Source organism: Poecilia mexicana, unplaced genomic scaffold (genome assembly GCF_051168715.1).
Source record: "Poecilia mexicana isolate PSO_F unplaced genomic scaffold, ASM5116871v1 scaffold_8, whole genome shotgun sequence".
Classification (NCBI taxonomy): Eukaryota; Metazoa; Chordata; class Actinopteri; order Cyprinodontiformes; family Poeciliidae; genus Poecilia; species Poecilia mexicana.
The window spans coordinates 20,280,766-20,303,775 of record NW_028263377.1 but is presented as its reverse complement, the minus strand read 5'-3'; the positions used below and the strand labels follow the sequence as shown (position 1 = coordinate 20,303,775).

Here is a 23,010-nt window from a genome sequence, read left to right as displayed (position 1 = left end):
CTCAGCCATGAAATACGTGTTTTGTCCAACTTACAAACACATTTGAGGTGTGTTGATTGAATTATACCAATTCATGGCCCAACTAATAGATTTTTATTTTTTTTGTGCACTCATTTGACGCAAATGTCGATTCAAGCAACGAGAGTGCAATGCAGATGTGTTTGCATAGAGTTGGACAAAAACGATCCAATATTTGTAATGAATTAAAAAGAAATGAGAGCAGTGATTGCAGTCGAGATTGACCCAATCCGATAAGTATAATGTGACACATCATTAACAGTAGAGGCATAAGTGACAACCCTCAAGCCTCACTTATACTTTCATTAAATATTGAGTATGTGCTCATTGCTGCTCCAGCCTGAAAATTACACCACGCAGATAAATTCCCATGACAGCGGCTCTAACGATAATCATCCATCTTTGCATGACATTTGGCAGAACGCTTGTTTTATGAGCTGAAGGACCATAGTAGTAGATGAGAAAGAATAATAATCTGCATTGTTCGTGATCACTTTTATATCAGATCTTATCACACGCAGGGCAGATAGTTAATCCACTTCAGCCATGCCTGTCAGTAGGGGGTGTGGGGTGGCGGTGGAATTTAGTCCACATAATTTAATTGAAAGTTCAGTTTAGCGTTCACATTGAAGTAGATTTTTGCATTAGACTTTGAATTTTAAAATAACTTTTAAATGTGGATATTTCGATCTTTAATCCAATTCAAAAACACTGTTGTTGACCTTTGTCAATAGTGTTTTTGAATTCAATGGCGACGCGTTGTTGCACATTAAATACACGCCCTGACTTTACAGACCTTTAAAGAATCTGTTTTGTTTTAGTTTCTTCTTAAAGTCCAGGAAATGGAGTTTATATCTGACAACTGTTGTCAGTGAAATGGTTCTAGATTTTTCTTTTCCTCTCTGGTTGGAAATAAACAGTAAACAAAAAAAGCCATCGGAGTTTTGGGTTGTTTTTAAACCTTCGATTTATTTTGTACGGGGGAAAACCAAAGTGATTGAAAGTCGCAATCTTTGACTTGGCATGCTGTTGAAACGGGTTTTGACAGTGTTTCTGCATGCGTTAATTACCACGTTGGCATCAGCTCACAATGGTAATATGACAATAATCTATGTTTTTATTGTTTCAGGGTAATGTAAGATTTTAAGGTGTTTTGCAACCGTTCTTTTGTAGGCCCCAGATGTACAAGCTACTTAAAATAAGGACTTATAAGAAAATAACAAAACAAAACAGGAAAAGCCCAATTCATTTATCAATTTATTTGACTCTTGGCTTTGTCCGTTTCAATTTTGCTGCCCCCTTCTATATCTGTAATGCATAATTTCTGCATCAGAAACATCCAAGACTCGTGTCACATGAAAATCAAATCAAAGAGCGATACCATATTGCAAATATCTGACTTTAAAATCCAAACTTTTACACATTGAGACTTCAGGTGGACAGTTGTTTCCTAGTTTAAACTTTACAAAAAGTTTAAAGCAGCCTATTTTAAGTTTGTGGCAAGTGATCTGGATCACATTTAGGTTTGGCCAATCCCCAAGAAAATGCAGTCCGCAGGTCATAATCTGGAAGTGATTTCGTGACTTAGTAAGTCTTAAGTATACCAGGTAAATGCTGAAAAGAAACCAACCTCTCAGCTCCACCCAGCCTCAGCTTTTAGTCTCAACTAAATATTTGAAGAAACACAAACTGCTCTGCAGCTTATTTCCTCCGCTGAGGCATCAGTTTGGTGTTTGAACAGGTGCAGATGAAAGGGCCACACAGGTGATGGAGTTTCAAGCCTTTCGCTGCCTACTGAGGACCGACCGTCCTGTGACTCACCTGAGCTCTGGCCAGCTGCCTCTCTGATCAAAGCCACCTTAAGTTGCCTGTTTCATTGGTGACAACACCGACAGCTGGATGTTCCCCCTCCCCGCCTGGCCCCCCCATTATCTGAGCAGTCAGCGAGGTGTGTTGTTGGCTGATTTGTGTCTCTGGATTAATTGACACACCTGGGTTTAATTCACACAGACAGAGCTCATCGTCTCATCAGAGATCCGTCAGCGCTAAGCTGCAGCTGTCTCGCTCAGAGATGAAAAAAGTGTTAATAATCTTCCTGTCCTGACTGTTAATGTGCCGAGGTGTAGACATGGAAACATTCTTCATGCGTTAGGCAACATTTATAACAAATTTTAAAATGTGTGTATGACAGTTGGATGATGATCAAAACTCAGTTTTGTAATCTCTCACAGATTTTGATCAATTTCAGAACTTTTTTTTTTTTTTTGCCAAAAACGCTAATGCACTATATTTAAAATAAAAATGTTCAATGCAGTTGAGCAAAACCAATTAATTTAATCATAATGAGGTTAGCTATCTAACCAGTAAAAAGATATTACACCAGTAAAAAGAAAAAGAATCTTGTCAAATCTGAGAAAAATTGCTAAAGGGATTCCCACACCAGCTCTGCCAGACTTAACAAGCAGGTAACTCAAGCAGGTAAAAAAAAAGAAAAAAAAAAAGGTTTTTGTAAATAAGTTGCAATGCTTACAACAATATCATAGCATTTAAAACTCTCTTGAGATAACATCACAATAAGAACAGAGACAAGAAAAACTTATGTTCTACTCTGTTTTGCAGCTACACAGTGGCACAGCTGTTTGCACTGAAAGTGCAACAGGAAACTTCACGGTCCTTCGACATGCAGTTTGCTTGATTGCATGTCTGATAGGTCGACTGGTCGTCCTGCGCATAAAGTTGTGCTTTCTCTGTGTTGCTCTTTGATAGAAGAGCGGTGCAGGATGTACCCTACCTCTCACCCAACGATCTCTTGAGATTGACACCAGCAGATTCAGATCATCAAAATTAATTCTTTACATCTCCGTTGCATGCTTCAATGCATTTTAACAGCTTGGATGTGTCTTCTATAGACAGTCATATTTTTTTCTGTAGTTTTTTTTTTCTTCTGAAGGCATCAAATCACAGGAAACATTGATTATATGCACTTAATGTAACATTTTGATATGGGTGATGTGGCTTTTTGCCCAGGGTGCTGCTGTCAAGGGGAGACAGAATTCTATCAGTTCTATCTATCTATCACTCCAAACAAATTAGAAGTTGCTTATTCTGTGAATCCGTTGAATAAAAAATAATAACAATGTCCCTGCAGATATTTCTGTGTTTTCTATGGAGCCTGGACAGCATTTCTGAATTTAACCATGAAGTTCAAAATATTGCTTCTTAAAGAATAAATTCTATTCCATAGATTTTAAGCCTATTAACCTTCATTCTAAATATAAAAATAATTTCCCCTACATCTTCATTGTTCTTAATATCAAAACTTTTTTAGTTCTTAATATTTCTGATATGTTGCATGTTGAAGAAGCTCATTTTTGTCATGGGAGGGAGTGTGTGTTTATGTGAGTGTGTTTATTTTTGTGTGAGGAAGTGGAAAAGGGGAAAGCACCACTGTATGCATGATAAAGCTACTTGGTACCAAAAGTTTTAGTAATTTCAAAAAAAAAATTAAATCAGACATATTAAATGAGAAAATCACCTGAATTGACACAAATATAGCACTGAATGTTGGAAAAGTTACAAATATGCAGATGCATGAAGATAAAAAAGTTTCAGGACAAACAGAATATCTGCAAAGATTTAAGAAACAGCTGACAAACTCAGAGGTTTGTTACCCGTTGTGTTTGTTTTGGGACCCGTTTTTCAGGGTCTGCTGCTCTTCTGTTTGCCTTTCGTCCTTCAGAGCGGAGCAACGGTTTTCATGACTTCTCTGTTGCAGTGGTTTTGTTTTTGCGGTTCTTGACACGGTTTAAGCCGGTCAGGCGACGGCTCGGATAGCTTCTAGGTTGATCACGCTGCCTTTGGTCTTACTCACTGACACTTCAGAAGCCAAAAGGTGTTTCGACTTGTCCCAGATGAAGCCTGAGAATGAGGAGCATACGCTATACGTCAGAAAAAGATTCTAGGATTTATGTTGTTGGAACAGCTACAACAAATGAAGCAAGTATGGATGGTGTGATGGTATTTAAGAGGTAAAATAAAATCCATTCCCATAAAGTAAAGTGTTTGGTTTAATGTGACCAGGTAGGAGGGGGAAGCCAAGGTGAGACCACCTCCTACTCAAGCTCTACCTTCACTTTTTAAGCAACACCTTCTACCTGCACTGAGTGCCACAGCCACATATAGCAGCAGCAGCAGCAGCGCCTGTAGCAAAGTGGACACATCTTTGCAGTTATACTTTTTTTTTTTTACCGTGGATGTTGGGATGCATGTCGCCATTCAAACAGCATCCCACTAGAAGTCACCCTGGCCCTTATCTGAGGAACATCATCAAAAATTGGACTCTTAATCAAGAGGACATGTTCAGGCCAAGCCAAATGGTGTCCACACTCTTCCCTGCAGTTTTCCATTCTCCTGCAGCTCACTTTTTCCCTGCGTTCCCAGCCAGGCTGAGCACTCCACCTCAGTTCCTGATTCCTGGGCCCTTTTTTAGCTATGAATCCCTGAGGAATTATCTTCAGCCAGAGGCTTGCAAAGAATCTTTGCTGCTGGCCACACAGGCGGTTGGGATAGGACCACTAGCTGAGAGCGAAGGTGAGTTCTACCCTCGGTTAATTTGGCCAGAAATAATTCTGCTTCTGTGGTTTTGGACTCACTGAGACAGAGCGCAGCCCAAACTGGTACCCACGGCTTTTAAGACAGTCTGTGAGAGCGAGTGTAAATGTTTACAAAAGACTGTCTAACAGCTCGTAACTAACAATCAATTATCAAGCAGTGTTAATGCGAGTCTAGTGATTGCCGCACTAATTATCCAATCTAGGGCCATTAGTTCCCCGTCACCCGTTGGCAGTTGTCTAATTGGTGCTTGTCCCGTACTTTCCAGATGAACAGAGGCCAGTGAAGCAACGGCGTGCACGAGCCAACTACAGCAGCTGGCAGCTGGAGGAGCTGGAGAAGGCTTTCAAAACAACACACTACCCAGATGTCTTCATGAGGGAGGCCCTGGCCCTCAGACTGGATCTGATTGAGGCCAGAGTTCAGGTAAGTTGTGCTCTGAATGAGTCTGCTGGAACTGTTTCACGATCAGCGTCAGGCTGCACATGAATTTTTTCTTTTTTTTAATCCCAGCTTTTTCTATTCTGTCAAAACCATGACAGAATAGATTTTATTTTATTGTTTTTTCATAGCTTGAACTTCTAAAAATGTGTGCCTCCTGCGTGACACATTACTAACAGGGACAATAAACAATTCAAAATAGCCACATTGTCCAAGCTTAGCAGTATGTTTAACTTTATTCATCTTGCACCTTCATTTTAGACAATTAAACACTTATTTTTCCTCTTGAAATAAAGTCTTGGTAACATGAGGTAAGGCAAAAATCAAAAAGGTAAAAAGTGTTTAAATGAGGCTAATAGAATCTGATCATTTTTCACTGTCGTCTTGAATGGCGTTGGACATTTTTAGTCTTTAAATTCAGCTTCCATTTTTTATTTTCACTTTATACAAATTACTGCATATTTAAATAAACAATTACCAGGCTTTTAGAATATAGAATTTCATATTTTTTTTCAAGAAATCAACTTGAGAAATTTAAAGGTTATGCATTTTTTTTAAAATGGTGAAATTTAATACCTCCGTGTCTTGTCAATTAATGTGAAGTTCTTAAAAAATAATCTACATTTTCTCACATCTCATGTCTGCCCATATATTTTCTTTCATTTGCTTTAAAGGTTTGGTTTCAAAACCGTCGAGCCAAGATGAGACGGCAGTTAAAAATCCAGAGCCAGCTCGCTCGGCCTCTCACGAAAGGAGACGACGGCATAAGTGAGCGGAGGAGCCCAGACCTCACGCAGACAGAAAGTTGCAGCAGCGAGGCTTGGGAGAGACAACAGGAAGGAGAGATCTACCCATGGACAAAAGCGCCGGCTTCTGTGCCGAGCGTACGGAAGCAGCCCGTGACCCTGAGGTTGGGGAAGTGGGAGAGGCCGGAGGGGCACAGCTCAGAGGAGCTCCGCTCCTGCAGCATCGCCAAGCTGCGGGCCAAAGCCAGAGAGCATGAGGCCGAGATCCATAACACTGTAAACATGTCAGGCAGTGACTTACAGGCACAAACACAGGAAACCGATGTCATTCCCAGTGACTAACAATGTTCCTTCTTCCTGTTTATACAGAAAAAAACTCTGGACACCATCAGTGTACTGAACTGTTTGAACTTCTTGGCAAACATGTCGTCACTTTGCCTTAAATAACAGACCATTGATTAAATAGCTTATATTTAATGTATAATTTCTACAAAATCATTACTTATCAGATATTTTATCATACAACATGTTTATATTTTATTTTCTTTTTTTAGTCTTAATTCATGTAAAAAATGCATTTTACCTTTATTAACTTTGTGCATAAATTTATACTAAAAATAACTTATAAAATAAGTATATTTTTGCTCAGAAAGATTTGAATGTATCCATATTTTTTTTCTTGTTAAAATTCTTCTTTTGACATTCATTCCCTAAAAATACATTGAATGATAATGAATAAAATATAAATTTAACTCCCTATAATTAATCGCCAAATAAGATAGTTTTTAATTATTTTGCATTTGACGACCAACTCCATTAAAAATGCAAAGCAACCCAGATTTGTGTAGTTTTAATTCTTACATTTAGTGTGAAGGTTCCTGCACACGCACGCTTGTGATGAAGAAATAATGTGACAATAATACTCACAAAGGTAAAAGAAGTAGAACAATTAAAATTATTTGATTCTTTTCTTTCCATTTGGTACATTTATTGAGAACTAAACAAAATTTTGAGATTTATGTTATTCTCCCAGAAAAAAAAACAAATGTTAAATGGACCTAAAGTCAACCAAAATAATAAAAAAAATGTAAAAAAAGTGCAAATTTTGTTCAGTTTTAACACTGGACAAAATCAGCGTTAAAACTGAAGCGTTAGACTGATTGGAACCAATAAAAAGCTTTGTGTGGCTCACCAAAACCAAAACTCACAACTGAATTTGAGTTGTGTTGTTATTTATTTATTTTTATTAACTTGTGAAGGACAAAAAACTCACAATAGTTATAAAAACATCTCCAATTACTTAATCTTTTTTCTTTAACATTTGAAAAGAAATATCTTGTTAGTGGTGGGGTGTGTTTGCGTGTGTGTGTGTGTGTGTGTGTGTGTGTGTGTGTGTTCAGCGGGCACCATAGGTAAACATAAGGGGCACAAAACATAAACCAACCCCCACTACACCCATCGGCCTTTCGTCATGGCACCACTGATTTCTTTCAGTTTGTATTTTCAGTGTAATATCACAATTGTTTCTGTTGAAGGAGGTTAGAAGTTCTCCACTTTATTTAAAATCTGGTCATTTTATTTGCACTCTTGTCTCCGAATGCAGTTTTCAGCACATCTTAAATGTGATTGATGGTATGTTAATGGAACGCTCCACTGTGCTGAAGCTCTATCAGATAACAATGACAAATGACAAATGCTAACATAAGGGCAATGCAAAAAATGGGATACAGTCAAGTGATTTCTAAATGAGTTCACTAATGACATCCCTGACCTCTTAGGTTGCAGCCAGGATGTCTGCATGTAAGAACACAGTCCTGTCAGGAAAAGGCGGAAACAGCTAAAAAATGAAATCATGAATCCTGGTCCTATTGAACAGATAAATTCCACAGACGACTCTTGACTATTCCAGGAGCTGCTAAGCAATTAGGTTTTTATTCTTGTCCTTATTGTTAATTCCACACTTTCCAAAAACACCTGTAAAACTACAGAGGATAAGTCAGATTTTTACCCATAATATCAAATTACATCCAATTATTTGTCTTCAGAATCACAGATTGGATCTCAGAATTACACCAGTATTAAACCTTTTTTTTTTTTAAGTCATACTCTAGATAGGATAAAAGGATAAGCAAGAAAAAAAGGCACTTCTTCTGATGATTCTAGTTTGAATCTTCTTTAAAGAGTCATCTTTAGGAGAGTCCTCACACAGTGCAGTGAGATACTGCCCCCTTCTGGGCATTAACACGCTCCCACAAGCAGGAGAGATGGGGTGGTTTAGATCCACCTGCAAAATTTACATTCACTTAAAATAAATTTACAAAATCAAGTAGGTTATATATTTCATGGCAATGTAAAACTGCTTTAGCAGCCGTTGTCTAAATGTGGTACAATAGACGATAACTTATAGTAGTGACAGTTTTTGAGTGAATGAGGTCAGTATGGGTTACTCACATTTTATAGACTCAAATTAAGCTCTGGTCTCACACTAATTATATTCCCTGAGTCAGAGGTTTGAACTCTGTCTGACAAGATCAGTGGGTCAAATTTTGCTTTTCTAAATAGGTTAGATCCAGCTTTTTTTTTTTTCCATGTTAATGTGGGATGAATCTGCCCCTATTCTAGCCTTTTTATATCCTCTATAATGTTATAATATAAGCATTGTTTTTCCTTATTTATGCAGTTTAGGATATGATAATACATGAAGAGGTGCAAGAACAGCTGGACTAGTTGTAAAATGCAAACCTACTTGACAAGTACAGTAATGGTGAATATATAACTCCACAATCTCTATGCAACAAATAAAATAAAATAAAAAACAGAAAAATCAGTTTAATCTTTATGAAAATGAAATGTTTTGCTCTGATGAGCAAACAAACAGATCAGTTTGTCGTAAAGAATTAAAACGTGTGAACTGATCTGGTAGCAACTAATCTGAATTATCATTATCTATACAATATTTGGTCACACAAATGTGAATTTTCTCATATTTGACCCAAATTATGTGAGCTTGGTTTAGCTCTTACGGTGAGTAGTTTGTGCCATTTGGCAATTATAAATCATGCAAGCAAAGAACATATGTGGAGTTCCACAAGGCTCCATTCTTGGGCCTACTTTTACTGAATATCTATGCACAATCCCTAATCACGAAATGTGTCCATGGCGAGAAAACCTCTGAGAAAGCTTGTATTAACATACAATTTAAAATTAATTACCCTAAAACTAAATACATTTCAGTGGTGCTTATTGGATATGAAATACCTAATCAGGTCAGAGACAAAAAACTGTTGCCTTCTCCAAAACAGGAATTAAAGCATTATTGTTTACAACAGAATAGGCTAATTACTTTCATAAAAGATGAATAAGTGGCTTACAAGATGTATTTTACATTTTCCTTTTTCATAAGATGCTGAACATTTTCTGATTCAGTTGATGTACCTCTTGCTATTTATGTGTTTTTGTTCCTTTACTTTCCTGTAAACCACAATACATTATTCTAAATATGAATACCTTGCCTTGTCTTGTCTCAGAAGACGAAGCATCTTTCCAATAATAAGACTGTCAGAAATTTTAACAACCCCTAAATGTTGAAATTCCAATCCAATGAACTCCAGCTATGCTGCGAACATGATATTAATTAATGTCTGCTCCGCTTAGTGTTGGTTTTAGGTTGAACAAAGTCAATTACATACATTAAAACATTCAGCAGTTACGCGAAAAAGTACGTAAATCATTAATAGAACGTTGTTTTTTTTTGTGGTTTTTTTTTAAGCCCATTTAAGGGCGAGTTTTAATCAGCTGCTGTGAATGACGGACTACCATGCCTATGCCAATTAGTGTAATGAGCTGAGAAACCCACACCACCAGCAGCAGAAACTCTTCCCGGAGAGTCAGCGGCTAGTCAGAGCAAAAGCGAAGGAAACAGGACGCAGCTGCAGCGACACAGTTCACGGTCAAACCTCCGAGCAGGGAACCTTTGTCTTTTTTTTTTTTTTAACTCCCCTTTCCTTTGCCTCCACCACAAACGCTCAAAAGCTCCGCCGGTTTAGTCCGCTCTGAGTCTCAGGGAACCGCGTCGCTGGAAGCATGGCGGCCATCAAGGCGCTGGAGCAGTGGTGTAAAATTCAGTGTGATGGTTACAGAGATGTTGCCGTCACTAACATGACGACTTCATTCAGGAACGGACTGGCGTTTTGCGCTCTTATACACAAATACAGACCGGATCTCATGTAAGTATTTAAAATGTGTCAGATTTGTCTTAAACAAAGTCGTTCTGCTACCCTCAACAACTGAATGGGTTGTTGAGCTGTCCTGAAGATGAAACGTTTAAGAAAATATCTTTACTAGTTTTAATTAAGTTTTCACATCTGTGTTACCTCTGTAATTCATTTTTTGTTGTTTTTTTCCCCCCTCTCAGAGATTATGACTCACTAAAAAAGGAGGATGTGTTTGAGAACAATAGACTGGTAAGACGTGAGGTTGTTGAACATTTAGTTTACAAAATGAAGCAAATTTTAAACTGAAGGAAACCTGGGATGTGTTCCAAAACGCACATTTTTATTCAAACCAGATGCATGACTGCACAGGCAGCAGTGGGCAATATTTGTTCTGTCCCAGGCATTTCTGTTGCTCGTTTAATATTTAGCTGTAAGTAAATTTTTAATGGCACAGTCTACATTTTCACTTCAGATTTTCCTGCATTAATATATTTAAGCTAATTTATTTGGCTAACTTCTGGGTGATATAAGCAGAAAAGTTGTTTATTTAGTCCTCTGCCATCTTAGCGGCTTCCTCTGAGAGTTGGGTCTCCTGCAGAGTACTACTCTTTGTATTACTTCCTTGTTGTCCTGGATGATCCTGACAGTCAGCAAAAAAAAACTGATCTCAGGGGAATGGCTGTCCAGCCTATTCATTTTGAATGAAGCTTGCTGTCATCTGCTATTCGATCCACATCATGATGGATCTCTCTGTACTCTTCAGTGTCACAAGACAAACCAATTTGAGGCCAGGGAGTAGAATGTTTGATTAGGCTAAGTTTTAAACTTCTGTTAATGCCCCCTGTGCTGAAACATGAGTGAAGTAATTTACACTCCTCTATATTTCATGAACAGTATCATGTTACTTATGGTGTTTTTTTTTTTTTTTTTAAATCTTGAGTAAAAAATTTGTTGGTAGCATGTGGTAAAGGTAGCTTTGCCTGCTTTAATTGTTACCGAAGGAGGTGCGTCTAGACTGATAAATGAACAATGCCCTGGTACAATTCCCCACAAGCTGGCAGGAAGTTGCATTCATTATTCATCATCCTTTTTTTTAACCTTTCTGAACCTTAGTCCCACTCTATTTAAAGTTACATTGTTGTATGTACAAGAAGTTACTGAAATAATTATTTATTGCTAGGATATCTGTTTTTGTGTTGTGTGGCTGGACTGGCTCGTACATTACTTTTGCAACATTTATTTTCTTAAGGCTTTTCAAGTTGCAGAAGAGAAGTTGGGCATTCCAGCTTTGTTGGATGCTGAAGACATGGTGGCTTTAAAGATCCCTGACAGGCTGAGCATTCTAACTTATGTGTCTCAGTACTACAACTACTTCAAAGGACGACCCCCTAGTGAGTATCTTTTCCTTGGAAATTCTTTGTTCCATAAAAAATGTCAAACATTGGTCATATATGTCATTTGTTGGAGTGTGTCTTTCGCTTTAATAAAGTTTAACTTCTTCTTAGTTGGTGGAGTCAAAAGGCCAGCAGAGGGCTCCAAAGAAGAGCCATCAGAGAAGAAGAATCAACCAGTGGTCGCCAAAATGTTGGCGTCTAAATCTGGCGCGGAGAACTGTTTACCTTCCACTGTCGCTGCTCGCAAATCACCAAAGGTGGATGGAGCTGCTGCTGAGGTTAGCTTTGTTTGTCTTTTAATTAATTATCAATCAGTAGATTAAGTTTTTTTCATTTTAGTTTTTTTTCCCCCCTCCCCCAGAGGATGGTTTTGGCTGACAATGTAAATAAGACTGGAACTCTTAACAGCAAATGTGTCGCATGCAAGAGTCACGTCCATCTGGTGCAGAGACACTTTGTAGAAGGAAAACTCTACCACAGAAGCTGTTTCAAGTAAGGGAAGTCTATTATCAGGAATGTTTTTTGTAATATTTCATTTTTCCATTTGTAACATAAATGCTAACGTTCCTTAGGTGCACTGAGTGCTCCTGCGTACTTCATACAGGAAGTTACAAACCTGGGAAGAGTCCAGGCACGTTTGTCTGTAACACCCATCAGAACAGTTCCAAAACCTGCCTCTTGAACACAACTGGATCATGCTATTCAGCTGTGCCACCAAACTGTGCTGCGAAGACTCTTCTGACACCACCGTCTGTATCCTCCGTGCTATCAGCCCCAATCAATGCTTTGCCAAAGTCATTAAGTCCTGCTCCGAATTCCCAGTCTTGGACAGCCTCAGCCCAGAAGACTCAGGCAGCCCGGCAGAGGTTTTTCCAAACTGTGCCGCAAGTTGCAGGATCTTCACCTGGAAATGGGAAGCCCATCATGTCCTCGGGAGATCCAAAGGTCCCTCTGAGTTCTGGTGACGGAAACGAGGCTAGGCAGACGATCGGAAAGGAACCAGGTGGGGGAAACTGCAACAATAACAACAAGAACCTGTTCACCATCAGATCTGCAGAAAGTCGGCAAGTATCGCTACAATAAAGTCTGTTTCTCTGAATGTGGACTTTATTTGATTGCGAGGACTTTTCTTTCCTTTGTAGATTTTGCGTTGACCCAGTTTCAAAAGACTTCCCTGGTTTGAGGAAGAATAAAGGCAACCAAGACACAGCAGGGAACTGGGAAAGACAAACCGGTACCAGCCAAGCAAACAACGAGGAATCACAATGTCTGAAGACTATCAACAAGGACAACACCAGGCCAACAGCGGTACACACAATGGCCAAAGGTACGCTCCATGCAATTTCAGTTCACTTGTTCTTGATCCACTATTTGACATGTTGCCAACACCCCCACCTCAGCCTCATTCTTTCTGTCTGCCTCAGACATTTATAGAAAACAAAGCTCTATTGTCATTGCTGCCCCATTTTACACAGCCAGAGCATTTGGCAGGCTTTTAGCTGACATTTCTGTCTCAAACTAATGAACTTTTATTGAACTGTCATTCTCCTGGGATGGATGCATGTGAATAGTTGTCAGTGGGTTTGAAGACTGGCGCATGATTGTTGGATTTAATTGTGAATGCTATCAGAGCTGTTTAATATTTATTTATTTAACAGTGTCAAGTCTTTTGGACTTAAATTGCCTGCTTAGTTATATGTGCCTTGAGAATCCTGCAAATTACAAAATGTGGTTTTGCTCTGTTTGGGGGAATTTTTACGTGTACACAAAGATGATTTGTCAGTCTCCTGAGTGAGATTTCAAGACGCTAGCTGCTGTGGGGGAAACGAAACAAAGTCACTGCAAGCATGACGGTTTCAAAGAAAGATATGAAATGATGGCAATAGTCAAAATTTTTGAGTTATACTTAATATGATACTTGAGGTCTGGTGGCTCAGAACGTGATCTGCTAAATCATTCTTTTTTTTTTTTATCGCACATGTAGTAGAAGTGTGTGGCAGGTCTTCTGTTAGTTGTAATTTGTAGTGCTGCCTGCAGATGACACTATGCTACAGTTTTTATTTTATTTTATTGTTTTCAAAAACAGTTTACTACTGACCATGCAGACGGGCTGTTTTAATGACATGTTTGCTTTTTAATTTATTTTTTTTTTTCTTTTCCCCCCTCATTGTTTCTACAGGTCCCGTCTACCAGGAGTGGCAAACAAATCTCACACCAGTGAAAGCTGAGCAAGGATTAAAGTGCGTGTTTGCAAGTATATTAATATTCACTAATACCAATTAGTTCAGACACAAGTCCAGGGGTTGCATTAAGTCTTGGAAGAATGTACGTGTCTGACCTCTCAGCTTATCCACTCTCTAGAATGCAGACTCTCCGAATTTCCTCCATTCCTCTTGTTGACTGGCTCAGAGTTCAGCCGCTTGCTCTGTCTCCCATCTTAACAAGCCCCAAGGAGTGCCTGGCCTGACTGTCTCTACGCTAACTCTTAATTTTAACCTCTCTGTTCAATGTTTCATCACTCTTTACATCATTTTAACATTACAAAATACAAGGTGAGGCAGTCTAATCTGTTTTTCATTCTTTAAAAACTTTAAAGCATTTGTTGTTTTTTTTGGATTTTGTTGAACTGTTTTATTTGTTTATGTTTTTACTGTTTCTCTTCTGTAGAGCTCGTCAACCTGAACATCCTTCACTTTGCTACACAACCACAACTTCATCTAATGTTCCCATTAGTCCAACAAGGCCTCCCACAGGTCAGACACCTGCACTACCTCCAGTTGCCCTTCGTCTGTCTGAACCTGTGTGCTTAAAGGAAGTCAATCCCAGGAAACCCCTGCCTATCTGTGAAGGCGTCGGTGAGACTTTTGTTTGCATAATGATTGCATCAAGCAAATGTAAAACATTTTGTGTTTTTGATATATTTTAGATTTTTTTTTGTTTATGTAGTTCCAATTCACAATTGATGTCACTTTGAGGCACTCTGATTATTTTGCCTGATTCAAATTTGTCGCATTCATTCCAGTCTGACACAATTGTGGTTTGTATCCATTTACATACAGTTCAGTTCAAATGTAATTGATTTCAATGCACAGCTTCATTGAGTCAAAGCTACTGTGATGAATTGACTTTTTTTTTTTTTTTTTATTGTATCGTATCACAAGTCTACATTTGGATACACTTCTGTACTTTGCCTCAGATCTGATGTGGGATTTTATCCCATTATCACATTCAAATTGGAGAGGAAAAAAGTAACATTTTTCTAACAGGCAATGCACTCTATTGTACATGGTCAGTATTTCTTGTCTAGCACCTCTGAAATCAAAGTGGGTGTTATGAGCCATGTCAGAACATGAAAAGGTTAAATTATTTTGCATAATCAGTCTAATGTAACTTTAAGTTGCAAGTAAAAATAATACAGAATAAATATTAAAACGGCTACATTAAAGGCAGATCATCAGATTTTCATTAGGGAAACACAAACCTCTACTCAAACTTTCCTAATGTTGCCAGTTGACTTGTAGTTTCAACCAGTGGCGTGAACTGAAGAGTGATAAAAGAGGAACATCTGTTCCATCATGGGCGTAGGCAGATGCAAATGTTCCTGCGATGAATCTATTGCAGGCTGAACTTATGAACTGCCAATCTAAAATGTGTAAAACCTCCTGTTCCTCTTCTTAGGCTTAAAACAAGGTAGTTGCTCACCTGTGAAATCCCCACTCAGACCTCCAGCTGTGGAATCTATTAATTCAACAACTGCTTTAGACATTCTTGAGAATCCTTCAGGTTGGTTTCCACTTGCTTTTAAAAAATGATCAAAGCCAGACGGTGTGTAGATCTTGAGTTTTTTGTAAGTCAATTTTGACAATGCTGTCTGAAAAGCTGGCATGAAAGGACCATCTAATCCCGTTTTATCTACCTCTTAGCTGCTAAAAAGGGAAAGTATTTGTCACCCAACGCCGCCTTCAGGACTGAAATGAGGTCACCCTCTGTAAGTTTCCTCCATTAAGTATCTTAAGAGATTAATTAACACTAACGCAAATATGCTTTCATTACATTCTTGGTGAAAAATTGCAGAGCTTCTTTAGGTTAAGAGTAAAAATTTATAATTAAAATAATCCTGCCTTTTTTTTTTTTTTTCAGTGGATGTTTCATCACATTCCGGTAGAGCAAATTGAGAAGGAGCTGGATGATATTGAGATGAACCTGGTTCAGCTGGAGAGGGAGGGCGTTGAGCTGGAAAAGCAGCTCCGCAGCTATGAGGAAGGTTGGTTAGCCTTTTCCAAAAACTGACACTTATTGCACTTGTTTTTTGTAAAAGAATCATTTCTGCTTTCTGCTCAGACACTTTTGGTGTTGGATTATTTTAGCAGATGCCATTTTGTTTTCTATTAAAGAAACTTTGCTAAAATGTTCATTAATTGCATCCAATAATTGCCCCTCAGCTCTGTATCTCTCTGTCCTTTATGTTCCTGCTGTTATCTAATGTTTTTACGCTGGCATTTAAGATGAGCTTCACTCTTCATGTCTTCTGGTCAGACATGCATTGGTCTTGGAGGTGAATAATCCACTGTCCACTCAGTGGCCACCACTCGCTTATTTGCAGCAAATGATATACACCCAAATATATTTTACATTTGTATGGACTTCTGAATCCCGGGGGGATATCAGAGTTGTGCCCCGATTGCCTCACACATTCACTCACTGTCTGCAGGGTAAATTACCTGCCATCTCTATTACAGTTATTGCTGCCAAATGAGGTGAGAGGCACAGCCAGCCCACAGAGATGCAGTCTCTCCTTTGTGGTTGTGGGAGTGGGGGGAGACCTGATTGCTTTGCTCAAGGTCAACATGACTGGGGTATTGCAACATTAAAATATTAAACTTTCTAGCCATATAAACTCTCTACGACTAATGTATATTGGGATTTGATGCACAAAGGATCATACACTTTTGTGTGTCATTCAGGAGGTGACAAAATGTATTTGGTTGTAGGTAATCCCTAATTACAGCACCAGCGTTTTATGCTGAATTGTAGGTTTTTGTGTGAGTTATGAGTTCTAACTGCCTGGACACTGCATCAGGTGTGACCTATTGGCAGCAGAGTCCATCCAGCTGGTCCAAAAAGTTTTACAAAGTGTGAATGTCTGACCACTAATGTCTGGTATCATACAAAATCTTCTCCAAGCAGTCCATTGCGATTTTGTGCACAGTGATTGCAATTATGGTTACCATTTGATATAAAGACAGCGTGTTACTTTAACTATTTGTATTTTTTTTTCTTCTTTTAATATAATTTGTGCCCCTCTTTATATATTTGGACATTAGAATTGTGAGCATGTTGGAAGGTTTCCGTCGGGTTTGTAAGGGTATTTCTAGACTATCGGTCATCTCTGTCAACTTGTATTTATATTACTTTTCTGGTTTTAAGGTTGGTTTCAATAGAAAAGCCTTAACTAGGTTAAATTAGTCAAACTGGAATTCTCAAAGTGCATAGGAACCATTGACTAAACAAATGTATTCTGGGTCAAGACAAGTACCTCTTTTGCGGGGACAGAGTACATTTTGTTTAATCTACCACTTCAACTGCAGTCAGTCCTTAAGGCTCTGACCTATAAATGACCTGATCTTTAATCGGATTTTTAACTGGTTTAATTTTAATCTCAAGTGTGGGAAAAACCACATGGCACAGATTCTACAATGTCATTCTTCATTAAAACAAAGATGAACAAAATGTAAGAGTTCAGCTCAAACTCTAAAAAATCTCCTCACCATGACTGCATCATCAGGCTGGCAAGATGAAGCTATTATTGAAAAGTATTGTACCTCTCAAGACCATTGTAGGGGGCTCTGTAATGGCCTTTAACTCATGTTGATTTCCATAAGTCTCTCTTAATCTCTCAGTCTTCCGGTCTTTTATAAATATTTAAACAGATCAGGTCATTATTTTTTATTTTTTTTCAAATATCTTAAGATGGTGATCAAAATCAAATCTGAGCTTCATTTTGGAAATTTCTCCCCTGATCTCGATGCACTCCTGCTTGATTGAAACGGTATAATGGACTGTTAGAACTGAACATTTTAGAGCAGCTTGTGATGCTCAATGTTCAGATTAAATAAGAAAGTTAAGCACTTATGTTTTACAGGGAAGTAATTACAATTAGTTTTACAGAAAAAAATGTTTTGCATTATGTGCAACACATGTTTAACACTAAAATTGCGGTAACACTTTATTTGAAGGGGGTTGAATAAGACTGACATGACACCGTCATGAACATGAAAAAGCCTTCATGAATATTTAAATTGACACTTTTAATACAAAGTTGACATTATTCAAAATGTCTTTGTTATGACAACTTGACATTAACCAAGAAATCATTACTGATATAAATTTGTTATAAAACTGTTACTGATTGCACTTTAAAAATTAGGTAACTGTTATTAAAGGTAAAGTTTAAGCAGTAATGATTTCCTGGTTAATGTCAAGTTGTCATAAAGACATTTTCAATAATTTCAACTTTGTATTAAAAGTGTCATAATTTACCGAATGACGCTTTATGACAAAAGTCATAAATATTCATGAAGGCTTATTCATGTTCATGACAGGTGTTATGTCATGTTTATAACAGTGTCATGACAGTCTTATTCAACCCCCTTCAAATAAAGTGCTACCAAAATTGCAAAAAAGTGACTATATTAGACTTACATCTTTAACTCTATCCCAAAAGGTGAAGCACTTCTGTCCCAAACTTAAAATTCACAGAAATCTAGCCTGTAAATGATCTGGTCAAAACAAGTTAATCACCTTTATAAATGTGTATATATATATATATCCTTTGTGCTCATTTTTTAATTTATTCACATGAATCTTTGACGTCGTCATTGTTCATCTGCAAGATGCACAGTTCTGAAGATGTACATAAATACCTAATTTGTCCCTGCAGGATTTCCTTTACTCCAGCTGGACACATTTAAATGAGATCTGTTGACTTGTATCAGCCAAACAGAACGGATGAGTTGCATGTAAAAAGAAAAAAACTCACTGGAAGCTTTGACTAAAATAATTTTTATGAATTTAAATGAACTGCCCCTTATTGCTGTGTACATATTGGTAATCCAACTACTAATTCCAGAATATTAATATCTTCTGAAATGCAACTTGTACATCAATCTGTTTGCAGAGGGAGAAGGGGACATTTTAATGGATCCACTGATGGTAGACTGGTTTAACCTCATTCGCAAAAAACAGATGTACATCAGGAAGGAATCTGAGCTTGTTTACCTGTGAGTAATACTTTATAGATGCATTTTTAAATGTGTGTGTGTGTGGATATACATGTGAACTTATTTCAAAGCTAAAAATACCACAGACTTGTGATCTGTAACCATAAAACACAAACTGCATAATTTAAGATGTCTGGCGGCTTAATGAACATTTTACTGCAGAGCCAGGACTCAGGAGCTGGAGCAACAGCAGCCAGGAGTGGAGGGAGAACTTCGGCGGCTGCTGGAAAAGCCAGGTAGAACTAGGATCACCAATATTTTTAACCTGCTTCCCACCCAGACAGGCCTTTGTCCCAATTATGAGACGCTTTGATCACCAGTCGCCATAAGCTGTGGGCACACTGCTCTGATATTTGATAGTGTTCCTGTTTAAAAGTAGGAACTCCTTCCTACTCCTTTTCAAACAGAAAAGTAATGGCAAGCTCATTTTTGTTTATGTATACACATGTTTTCTCTTGTCTTACTGATTTCTTTTTAAAAATAAATGAATAGTAAATATTTACCATACAATATATTTTGAAAGAGTTGGCTGTGGAATTTGAGATATAAAGAATACATACACTAAATGCATGCTTGGGTTATGGGAAATATTTCTAGTTTGCAACATAACAAACTGAAGGCATGGAGAGCTCTTTTCCATGCAGGCAAACACGATGTGAAAATGTCAGCTAATGTCCAGTTTGAGTCTGGACACACCTCACAACAAGATGAGAATCACGACCGTCGTCTATATAATCCAATCACAGATCACTTGAAGTCGAGAGACGAACAACACAGGGAGAGGAAGCTGCTGCAGCAACTGATGGAGATTGTGGATGGTAGAAATGCGATTGTGGAGGTGCTTGACGAAGACAGGTTGAGGTAACGTAATGAATGTTTAGAAGTACTTTTAAGAATTTGTCAAATGCATTTTGTAGGTTTATCTGGAGCTTATATTTATTTTTTCATCAGGGAAGTGGAAGAGGACAAACAGTTGAATAAGATGATGCAAGATCTTGGTAAGCACTTAACCATCAAAAAAATACTCTTTTTCCAAGACACCTAAATAAGCCACTTAATGTTTTTGTTTTTTGTTTTTTTTCTGGGGAGAACAGGAGTGAAGAAAAGCAAAACTAAAAGGAAATCCTCCATCTCAAAAATCTTCAAGCGAAGAAGTAAAAGGCGGGTCGAATGATGATCGAGGGAATATTATGTGTAACTTTTATAACATTCTTCTAAACAAAAGTCATGTTTATAAAATTGAAATGAATCAAAAATTGAGCAGTGGTTGACATGTTAAATGTTGGTTTAAAATTCACATGCAGTTCTTTCTTTTTTTTTTTAAGATGGCTTTGTTTTTTCCTTCCAGAATTTTTCTCACACATTGCTTCACTGTTAAAATGTTGTTTTAAGCTTTGTTAAAAAAAAAAAAGTATATTCTACCAAAACACTGCACACAAACACTCCCACAATTTACAAATTTGTGTTAGAAAAGTATGAAATTGATATTCTAACTAGAATTTGATGTGTAATTTAAAAAAAATATTGCATTTAGTTAAACACCATCTTGTATTTTAGGTTGTGACCAACATTTTAAAGTCTAAAATACAGAGAAAGTCTGTCTGCTCTTTTATGTGCACGGTCCTTCAAAAGTCTTGGTCCAAAATTGAATTATTTAAGTATTTATTTAATAATGGATTTTAACTAATTTACCAAAAGGATATTAAAGGTCTTCCTCATTAACTTCAAATGTGTCTGGAGCCACACATGTTGAGCTGCTGCAGGCTGTGGCTCATCTCCCGCTGTACTGTAGGTGGCAGCCTGGGTATGCAGTATCACAAGGCAAGAACTTGGGGAAATCCAATTTGCCACAGTACAGACAGTTAATTTCTTTGCTAATTTTATAAATGCCACAAAAAGTGTTCAGCTGTGCTGATGCAATAACATTATGTGAAAGAGGATTAGGCAGAGCTGTAGCTCATGGCTGAGGAAAAGGCTTACAAACTATAGGTTGTATTAAGCATTTTATCTCGAAACCAGGTTTAATTAAACATTACTCTTTGCTGATATCTGCATCAGAATGGCTCCATACCTGAGCTATTAAAATGTTCAAAGGACATGTGGAGTTGCTCATCTGTGAAAATGTCTTTTTGCTGTGTTTGTGAGAAAATGTTTTATAATTTTACACCCTGAAGGCGCTATTAAACTGTCTGTACACTTTTCTATTTATTATAATTTAAAACTTGAAATCTATTCAATAAAAATCCTTCTAAGACTGCTATGCATAGTGACTTTTTTTTTTCTTTTTACCCAGATTATTAAACTAAGGTGATCCCTTCCCTTTTTAAGAGTGTTTTGCGGTTTGATGCAAAAAACGAGACGCTCGTATGGAAGGCTAAGCGTTGACTTGAAAATGGCATTACGTTTTGCTTTTAATGAAGCCTTTTTAAAAGCAAAGTTAAAATGGATCCAATAAACCGATGACAGTAAATTAACAACACTTCTCTCATTTTGAGATGCATGAAATCGTGATCACAAACTTGGAACAAAAATCTTTCTAGCTGAGCAGAGTTGGGGATGATATTGGTACAAAAAAAAAAAAAAAAAACGCCACGCGTGATGTGGGTGACAGTCAAGACTGAATGTGTGATATTAGAGTTAATTAAAGCTTTGCGCCCCATCTACTGCGAATGCTTGCACTTCTGCAATTAAGAATCAAAGGCGAGGGCTTAGTGTCGGGTGGGGTTTGGTGGTGGGGGTGTCTAATACACGGCTTTAACAGGAATGGGGACCTGATTTGCCGAGCTCCTAGCGACAAGCATTAACAACAGCCTCAAATTAGAGGTACATTAATATTCATAAGTAAAACAATTCATCCTGTGAATGTGTGATGAAATGGAATCCTCTGAGGTGAGCTCTCATGTCCAGGCTGCCATCATTCATTAAAATATGCCATTACCCATGAAGTGCTTAATCTTTATGAAAGGGTGGTAAAAATCAGTTTGAGGTGGAATCTCTACAACTGTTGAGCACATCTTTATATTGTTAATCCTGTACATTTTTAGGACTGACGAAATGAATTTGGATTTTTCTTTTTTTTTTTTTTTTTTTTTCGGATGAAGATGCATGAATTATTAGAGGTTTAATTGGTGTAACGGTTTTTACGGCCTCGTGCAGCACGATCTAGATTTTGCTTCCTCTTGTTTCAGCCCCTGCCAGATTCTCTGCCACTAGCCTGTAATTATGATCCTCGAGGTAATTTTATCAGCCTCATTAGCTCTGATGAGTAAACGAGAAGCGTGCTCCTAATTTATTGGCCATTCAGGATAGAGGTTTTATTCTCATCAGAGAGATCATAATATTTGTATAGAGGGAAAAAGGGAGGGAGAGATGCGCACAGTTGTCAGTTACACGTCTCTTAGACCAACACTGAAATCGAGGCTTAGAATAAGTAGTCATTCTGTTAATAAGTGTGCATTTTATTTAACGGGTGCCACTGTGACGAGCAAGCCTTAAATAAAAAAAAAACAAAACAAAAAAAGAACTCAAGTTTCTTGATTCAGTCAGTATTTTCAATGAAATGCATTTAAGTTTATCTTCCTGCACAAAAATGAGATTCTCACACTTCTGAAAACAAAATCGCATTGTTTTCTTTGGCTGTGGCGCGCTGTTGAGTGGAGATTATCCATTTACTGTTGGAGAATGCGTTGGGAGAGCGGGGGTAAATATGCTCACAAAATTCGGTGAGTGTGTGTAGAAATTTGCATTGAGGGGAAATTATGCATGCTGGCTAGTGGAAATGAAATGTATAAAGTCCATGACTGGTAGGACTTGACAAGTGCAGCTTTCATCCATCTCAAATGAATAATTTTCACTTCCCTTAAACATCCTTAATCCAACCATGTTATCAGCGGGCATGCAGGATCCTGCCAGACTTTCCTCCTTAACGGCACAGCAACTTTCAACTTGCCAGAGATTCTGCTCTGCAGTTTCTTACCACATGGTCTTAGGGACTCGCTCTTATCCCTCCCTGCTGGTTTTGTGGATCAGTGAAATTCCTTCAAAACACAATATATACATAACGTAAGTCTTAATAGATAGCGGAATGTCTCACTCTACCCTCCTCTGTGCTGCCTCAGAGGTCGACTTAATGCACTGTATTTTACCTCTGATTCACACTGGCAGGGAACTCGGAGGATGGTGGCTAAAAAACCTATTTGCTCAGTGGCCCTTTGTCCTCTATTTCAAATTTCAGTGACAGACCCTTCCATGCTTGTATAATGTGGTCTGGAATTTCGTTTGGCTGTAAAGGGATAAAGGAAGATAT

The 23,010-nt window shown here is 37.9% G+C and overlaps 2 protein-coding genes across 3 annotated transcripts; both read left to right on the top strand.

Annotated features, from left to right (window-relative positions):
* The first annotated feature begins 3,862 nt into the window (after positions 1-3,862).
* Positions 3,863-6,653, top strand: LOC106904577 (visual system homeobox 2). Its single transcript, XM_014968986.2, has 3 exons — positions 3,863-4,608; positions 4,898-5,055; positions 5,745-6,653. Exons 1-3 carry the CDS (start codon positions 4,272-4,274, stop codon positions 6,156-6,158), a joined length of 909 nt encoding a protein of 302 aa, XP_014824472.1. The 5' UTR covers positions 3,863-4,271; the 3' UTR covers positions 6,159-6,653.
* A 2,920-nt stretch (positions 6,654-9,573) lies between these two features.
* Positions 9,574-20,964, top strand: micall2a (mical-like 2a). 2 transcript variants are annotated; one of them, XM_014968992.2, is made up of 17 exons: positions 9,574-10,042; positions 10,231-10,279; positions 11,280-11,421; positions 11,536-11,702; positions 11,786-11,916; positions 11,997-12,488; positions 12,567-12,751; positions 13,604-13,664; positions 14,092-14,279; positions 15,103-15,207; positions 15,348-15,412; positions 15,565-15,688; positions 18,602-18,704; positions 18,867-18,940; positions 19,451-19,565; positions 19,656-19,702; positions 19,799-20,964. In XM_014968992.2, the coding sequence occupies exons 1-17, from the start codon at positions 9,900-9,902 to the stop codon at positions 19,876-19,878; spliced, it is 2,271 nt and encodes a 756-aa protein (XP_014824478.1). In that variant the 5' UTR covers positions 9,574-9,899; the 3' UTR covers positions 19,879-20,964. The 2 variants fall into 2 exon arrangements, with proteins under 2 accessions (XP_014824478.1, XP_014824479.1); XM_014968993.2 differs by lacking the exon at positions 10,231-10,279 and having other exon boundaries at positions 9,953-10,042.
* The last annotated feature ends 2,046 nt before the right edge of the window (positions 20,965-23,010 follow it).